Source organism: Lupinus angustifolius, chromosome LG11 (genome assembly GCF_001865875.1).
Source record: "Lupinus angustifolius cultivar Tanjil chromosome LG11, LupAngTanjil_v1.0, whole genome shotgun sequence".
Classification (NCBI taxonomy): domain Eukaryota; kingdom Viridiplantae; phylum Streptophyta; class Magnoliopsida; order Fabales; family Fabaceae; genus Lupinus; species Lupinus angustifolius.
The window spans coordinates 18,648,298-18,656,410 of record NC_032019.1 but is presented as its reverse complement, the minus strand read 5'-3'; the positions used below and the strand labels follow the sequence as shown (position 1 = coordinate 18,656,410).

Genomic DNA, 8,113 nt, shown 5'->3' with positions numbered 1-8,113 from the left:
AATAGTATCCTAAGCTCAATAATCCTATGATCAAGAACGATTTGGATTAAAATTATAAAAGATTTATTTCTCATTATTATAATCTCTATTATAATAATAAATCTCTAATTTTAATCAAGGATCTTTCATATTAATTATTTTGATAAATAATGAATATGATATTAAGATGATAATACATATAACTTTATTATTATAAACATGACAAATTGGTTCCTGGGCATACATTATATCCCAACAATCTCCCACTTGCACTAGAGCCAATCAGTCATGTACCTCATTCCCATCTCCCACTTGTGCTTATCAAACTAAAACAACTTGAGATTCACAGCCTTTACAGACAGTGACTATGCCGATGACTTAGATGATCGGAAAAGTACTTCTGGATTTGTGTTTATGATGGGGTCTGTTGTTGTTTCTTGGTCTTCAAAGAAACAATCAGTGGTTGCTCTTTCCACCATGGAAGTAGAGTATATAGCAACATCATTGTGTGCACGTTAGTGCGTCTAGCTTAGAAGGGTGTTGAAGAAACTTGGAGTTGTGTGCATGTTAGTGCGTCTAGCTTAGAAGGGTGAAAAGACAGGAACTACAATCATGTGTGATTATAGCTCTGATATACAATATCAAAAAATTCAGTGTTTCATGGGAAAAGCAAGCATATTATTTAAGGTTCTATTCTTGAGAGACTTTGTGAATGATGGACTTGTTGAGCTGAGCTACTGCAGCTCTCAGGATCAAATTGCAAATATCATGACAAAACCAATAAAGTTGGAGCACTTTGAGAAACTTCGTGGCATGCTTGGAATGGTTCGAGCGACAATTCACAGATGTAGAAGTCAAACTCTCTGTGTGACTCTCGCTTGAGCGAGAGAGGGTCGCTCAAGCGACAATTTGCAGTTCTGGGAGCCAAATCTTTGTGTGTGTCTCGCTTACGCGAGGCACACAACCATCCTCCTCACTCAAGCGAGACTAAAACGTAGATGTATTAGTTTAAGAGAAGGATTGTTAGATAGTTGTTATAGTTTTAGTGTTTATGGAGAATAAAATTGATTAATAACCACTTTATTGGCATTGATCAATTGGTCGGTTATGTTTCCTTTGTTTGAATAAGATTATATATAAAGCCTCAACTGATGGATAATATGTATGCAAGTTTTCTATTTTTTTACTATTCTTCATTTTCTGAGTTATAACAAGTAGAAGATAATTTATAGACTAGTTTTATAGAAAATTTATGTTTTTTCATGTAGTATAGATTAGGTTAGAGATATGTGTTTTTTGATACTATCAATTGTATTCCTTTATCCTAAGGATTAATAACTTTTAAGGTGCATGATTATTTTTTCTCAAAAAAATATTATTTTCAGAAATTAAACTATTGACTATTTGATCTTTTTAAAAAGTCTAACTAAGCCTACTTCATTATTATGTCATATGACTTATTTGTTGAGACATGTGTTTTTAAGCAAAATGAAAATTTTATGTTTGAATATAAATATTTTATATCCATATTATGTCATTAAAACTCCAATAACTTATTTTTTAACAAGTGAATTTTTTTATTATTGATTAGTATCATAATAAAATAATAAATATGGAAGATTTGCATTATATATGTGACATGCTTTTTCCATTTAAAAGAAGATGATGTGGACTAGAGGGAGGTAGAAAGAATTAGAATGTTTGATGATGAAAGAGGGAGAAGCCTCTTACCTTATTTCTCTCAAATGTCCTATTTTAAGCAATATATGTTGTTTTCTGACATCTCTGTTGGAAGCTCCGAACCTCATGGAACGTTTTCCTATCCCTGTCTCTCTCTCTTTCTCTCTCAAACAACCTTTTTTGATTTCATTCAATCCTATTCCAAAACCTTGCATTCCCAACACAACAACAAACCCATATTTCATCCTCACATTGGGTTTATGAACAAACTAACAGGTACCTGTTTTAGAATGTTATTGGTTTTATGTGTAGCTTAAGAGTTTAAGGCCAAAAGTTCCCATTTTGATTTAATTATATGACACCCTTTGGTTTAATTGTGTTGTTATTTTGATAAATGGGTTTCCTTTTGTTTCTCTTGGTTCACTTTACATGTTGATCACGTGCGTGTTCTTGCAGAGTTGAAACTTTTAAGCAGCTTTATGGAATCAAGGTTCAAGTTCATTTGCATGATGATTTATGCAAGGAAGAACATGTGATCATGGTGATATTATTGGCTGCTATGAACCTTCATCTTATGATTGTTGATGGAAGTTTTCTGTATTTTTAATGTTGAGAAAACATTATTATCCAAGTTTCTCTGCTGATTCTATATTTGCTTGTTGGAGGGATTTAATAATTATGTCACATTCAGAATGTGGTTGTTAAGAAAGGGGTACATGACATATGAGAACTTGTACCAAGTTTTAAGCTCTGAGATTTCGTTGGCTAAGATAAGTGTGACAGGATAAAGGATTTACCAATTACCTGTATGAATTTGTGACTCGAACCGCCGAACAGTAAATTACATTTAGAGAAAACATAAGCACCAGTTACATGTTAGTGGACATGCTATAGTACAAAAGGTGGTTTAGCAGAGTTCATTATATGATCTTCCACCATGAATAATGAGAATGAGGCTCCTGGCGTTTCAGGCGACCAGTATAATGATACATTGAGTTTTGGTTCGGGTGACAGAATCTCTTCTGATAATGATGTAGACAATATATGTCTACAGACAGGTGAAGAATTTTCTGCCGAATTCCTACGCGATCGGGTTGGCTCAAGAAGATTTCCTGTCACACCTGATGCAGACCAGCGCCTGCCAAATAGATTAGATTTTAATACTAATAATAACAACTATCAATTAGTTTATGAGGATCTAAATCATGTTCTTGGGTTAAGGCGAATGGATTCTGATGGTAACTCGGATTTGTCAGAGTTTGGTTTAGCCAGATATGTTGCTGAAGTTGACAATGGGGCTTATCATAACAATTTGAGTGGGTACCAGTGTGAAAATGTTGGTATTAGACAAGTATCAGGTACATTTTCAAGGCAAGTGTCGGGTAAATTTTCTGAAGGAATTTGTTGTGATCGAGTTACTTCAGGACTCACTGCTCCGCCTATTTATGTCTTTGATTCTCCTCAGTCATGCTATCCTTATGGATCACAATTTTCAGAAGGTTCTTTCTATAAAAAGATAAAATTTCTCTGTAGTTTCGGAGGAAGAATACTACCGAGGCCAAATGATGGGAAGCTCAGATATGTGGGCGGAGAAACGCGGATTATATCCATCAGAAAGAACATCACATGGGAGGAATTTATGAGGAAAACTTCTGCAGTTTGCAATCAAGCTCACATTATCAAATACCAGCTTCCTGGCGAGGATCTCGATGCTCTTATTTCAGTTTGTTCTGATGAGGATCTTCATCATATGATTGAGGAGTATGAAGAGCTTGAAAGAGCAGGAGGCACTCAACGACTTCGGATTTTTCTCATACCTTCAAATGAACCTGAGAGTCCAAATTCGAATGAAGCAAGAGTCAATCAGCCAAGTGATGCTGATTATCATTATGTTGTTGCTGTTAATGGTATGTTGGATCCAAGTCCACGAAAGAACAGTGGACAGAGTTTGGCAAGCCATTCAAGCCAATTTGGAAATAGTCCTGATTACAGTCCAAGTTTCCGTAGGGATTCACCTACATCTGCATTTGCTTTAGAGATGAAGGATTGTAATCCAACCTCCGCAAATTTAGTAAGCATACTCTCAAAACCCGGTCATCATGTTTTGAGTGCACTACAGATACCAGGCAAGTCATTTAATCAAACACCTCATTTATCTCCCATTCATAAAGATCCTAAAATCTCTAATATAAGGCTTTATCATCAACCATATAATGCTGTTAATGAAAGCATCGCTCCGTTCGCTATGGAAAAAGTTCCAAGTGACAACTCTTTGTATGTAGACAATGCCAATTATGTTGATCCAATTGCTTATTATAACAATATTGGTCAAGGGTCTCCATGTGTGAATTACCATCCTAGTAACCAATATTTCGTGGAAGCTGACCAGTTCAAGAAGCCCGATGGTGATTTTCGTATTCATATACGAAACCACAGTAAAGATTTGGTTTCTTCTGCAACACGTGGTCAAAATAATATGATGTTTGAGAGACCTTTAGTTACTAACGAAGGTTCATATCAATTTGAGAAGGTTGTCTCTCATCCGCATGAGTCAAGTAGTCTATTCCCAGTTTCTAATGATAGAGACGGATCTCAGTACAGAAGGTTGCGTTCACCGTCTGGCTCACCGCTTCAGGAGATTGTTGAGAAATCTCAAGTTCACTTGCAGTTCCCCCACAGAGTAGAGAGAGACAAATTGTTGGAAACTTCAAATTCTTCGGAACAATGTCCGATACTGCCCGGAGAGACAATTGATTGGAAAGAGCAAGTGGGTATGTATCAAATTTTTCCCACTTTTGGAATGGCAGATAGTTGCAAGGGGGCATCAAATAATGGTAAAGAGAAATTGCAAAACAAAGATAAAAGCAATGATTGGTTTGACGAAAATGTCGAGTCTTTGTCACGAAAATGTGCCATAGATATAAAACATTCACAGTGCATGAACTACCAACATGGTGTTTCCTTATCTTCACCAGATTTACAAAGCAGTGAATGTGATGTATCTGCCGCACCATTTAGCTCTTTAGAGTCCGCGAGAAACCCGAGGGAGCAACCACATGGTCTGCCATTAGAAATAACTGGTTCTGAGTTTTCCATGAGGAGCCAAATGTCATCAATGCATGACCAATATGCTATGCCTGAAACAAAAGATGGCCAACCATTTCCCCTTGGCTCTTACGAATTACAACATATTGAGTCCCAAACTAAGAATGAGTCCATTTTGCCCATCTCTGTATGTCTATCTCTTTTAAATTTATCGAATCTACTCTGAGCTTGCATATAATAAATAAGTGATTTCATATTCTAATTCAGTATATGGGTGTTTCTTCCACGGGAGATGTTATTATCCCTGATGAGGGTCATGCATGTTATCTGCATCACAAGAAGGAAAACACGGTCGATAAGCAACAATCTTCTACGAACATCGATGAATTTTATGTCAATAAGCCAGAAACAGGAGCTGTTCTGAAGGGATCAAATGATTGCACTTCTTCAGGTATCCAGTCATGCTCACAAGTTGCCTCAAATGTACGTGAAGAGATTGAAGTTGGACCTACATCTCCGGGAAAGGAAGAGACGGAGAGTGTTAGTCCAGAGTCTGAAAACGAGGTGAGAAATCTGTACATGACATTTATGCTTATGGTTCATCATAACTGATTGTATAATTGACGTAAGGTTCGTGTCTGCAATGATAGCATGCAAAAGCTGGTAGTGGAAACTTTAATAAGCCTGATGATGATACATCAACAGCTGAAACAGAAGCTGAGATTTTTGGGTTACAGGTATGAGTTACTGCAATTTGGTATGTTGATGCATATTTTTATTGGTCTTAAATATTGTCATGAATGCTCTAATTCCATATATTACTTGGTTTGTAATAAAGAAAATATATATCCTTTTTTCCTCTAGTTTTGATGAAATGGTATGCTGAGTTTGCTAACTAATTTTTTAACTTGAGATTGATGATATATGATGATTAATTCCACCTATAATCTAACATTTCATTTTATCTTTTTATCATTTTTTTACTTTACCCTTATTAAGTTGTTTTAGACTTTTAATAATAAGTGGATCGAATGCAACTTGTGTCTATGTTTAACCTAATGCTTGAAAAAATGCAGATTATTGAGAATGCTGATGTTGAAGAACTGCAAGAGTTAGGATCTGGAACCTTTGGAACAGTTTATCACGGAAAATGGAGGGGAACAGATGTTGCAATTAAGAGAATAAAAAGTAGTTGCTTCTCTGGTAGATTATCAGAGCAAGAGCGATTGGTGAGTCGAGTTTGTCATTATCCTTTATTTACACTTTTCCTCTCACACACTTGTAAGAAAAGTCATGTATAGAAAAGTGATTCCATAAGATGAGAGGAATTAAACTTAGTTGACTTAGAAAATGTCATTTTTACTGGCCATTAGTATAGATTCTCGTAAAAACCTTTGTTTGACTATGTTTACTAGTTATATGCTCAGTGCATCTGTTTCTGCAGACTAAAGATTTTTGGAGAGAAGCAAAGATTCTGTCAGCTCTTCACCATCCAAATGTGGTGGCATTTTACGGTGTAGTTCCGAATGGCCCTGGTGGAACATTGGCTACTGTAACGGAATACATGGTGCATGGATCTCTAAGGAATGTTCTCATGAAGAAGGAGAAGTAAGCTATCTCACATATCTAACTTGCAAACTACTAACTAGATTTAGAATTTACAACTCTTACTAAATTATACTTCTTGTAGAGTGCTTGACCGTCGCAAAAGACTCATGATCGCAATGGATGCAGCCTTTGGCATGGAATATTTACATTTGAAAAATATTGTTCATTTCGATTTGAAGTGTGATAATTTCCTTGTCAATCTCGGAGATCCTGAACGACCTGTATGTAAGGTATTAAAGACACGAGAATTTATTTGTGTTTTATAGATATACTTTCTTCTTTTTCCACGTAGGAACATTTTTGTTCAAAGAAAACTACTGGACTGACCTCCTTGGTGGATATCTGATCTATATAGGTTGGAGATTTTGGCCTATCGAGAATTAAACGCAACACACTTGTTTCCGGTGGTGTTCGCGGAACCCTTCCATGGATGGCGCCAGAATTACTATATGGTAACAGTAGTCGGGTATCTGAGAAGGTTAGGAACTTCATCTATGTATCTCTATTTTGTTTTCTTTAATTTCGATCATGCACTTGCCTATGGATTGAGCGGCGCTCTGGTAGATAATGTGATACCGAAAATGTAACTGTGTAAGTCTATTCTTGTCTCCTGTAGGTTGATATTTTCTCATTTGGCATTGCAATGTGGGAAATCTTGACTGGGGAAGAACCATATGCTAACATGCACTGTGGTGCTATCATAGGTAAGGTTTGGTTATGTATAACTTTTAAAGCCACGACTTTCATCCGAGTTTCTGTCACCAGATACCTCTGCGGACCTGTCTTTTCTGTCATAAATGCGAAAATCACTTCAGAGCATCTAATTTATCCTCACAATTGATTCTGACTCCAATTTATTAGAGACTTCCATAGTGTATTTTGCACACTGGCCTTAGTATATATAGTGCTTGTTTGATTTGCTTCCCACACCTTTGTGCAGGAAAACTCTGAAAAATCACTTTTACATGCTAAACATATATGTGAAGTTGAACATTTTCTACAATTCGATCAAAAAAATTTGATGGTTGGAAGTATCGGTTTAGCCGACTTCCCAAAATTATTATAATATACTTCGTATAACTCTTATTGATGTGCATTTCACTTAAGGCTGTTTGCAAGTTAGTTTTTGGAGGGAAAATGAAGAGAGGGGAAGGCTTGGAAGACATGAAATATACTTGTAAAATGACTTTCAAGCCTACCTTATCCATTAATTCTCCTCCAAAAATCAACTCGCAAACAAAGTGCATATTCCCTCAACCTATGGGTGAGAAACTAATCTCTTTCAGGAAATATGATTGTTTTGCATGTGCAAATAAGTCACCCTCGTAGTAACACCATAAGTCTCAACTTATCAATGACCATACTGCTTCATCATTAAACCTTTCTATTCTTATAACTAAGCATTGTTTGAATTATAATGATGTGCTTGTTTACAACAAATTGTGTAATGAAGGAGGTATTGTAAATAACACACTGAGGCCTCCAATTCCAAAAAGATGTGATTCAGAGTGGAAAAAGTTGATGGAAGAGTGTTGGAGTCCTGACCCTGAAGCCAGGCCTTCATTCACAGAAATTAAAGATAGACTTTGCAACATGTCAGCTGCATTGCAGAAAAAGAGACATCATCTTGGGCATAGATGAAACAACAACAACAACAACATTTTCTTGTAAATTCATGCAAATACAAATGTTTATATTGTTTACCATTGTTTTTTGTATAGAAAACTTAGTTTAGAGGTATGAGCTAAAAATGAAACACATGGATTTGAATCTCAACAAACTATACAATTTCCTCTTCTGT

General features: G+C 36.0%; 1 protein-coding gene across 2 annotated transcripts; it reads left to right on the top strand.

Annotated features, from left to right (window-relative positions):
• LOC109359312 lies at positions 1,676-8,113 on the top strand. Of its 2 annotated transcripts, XM_019603929.1 has the most exons (11): positions 1,676-1,935; positions 2,116-2,249; positions 2,292-4,891; positions 4,972-5,268; positions 5,355-5,441; positions 5,781-5,933; positions 6,149-6,312; positions 6,395-6,542; positions 6,668-6,790; positions 6,929-7,016; positions 7,766-8,113. In XM_019603929.1, exons 3-11 carry the CDS (start codon positions 2,597-2,599, stop codon positions 7,951-7,953), a joined length of 3,543 nt encoding a protein of 1,180 aa, XP_019459474.1. In that variant the 5' UTR covers positions 1,676-1,935; positions 2,116-2,249; positions 2,292-2,596; the 3' UTR covers positions 7,954-8,113. The 2 variants fall into 2 exon arrangements, with proteins under 2 accessions (XP_019459474.1, XP_019459473.1); XM_019603928.1 differs by having other exon boundaries at positions 2,116-4,891.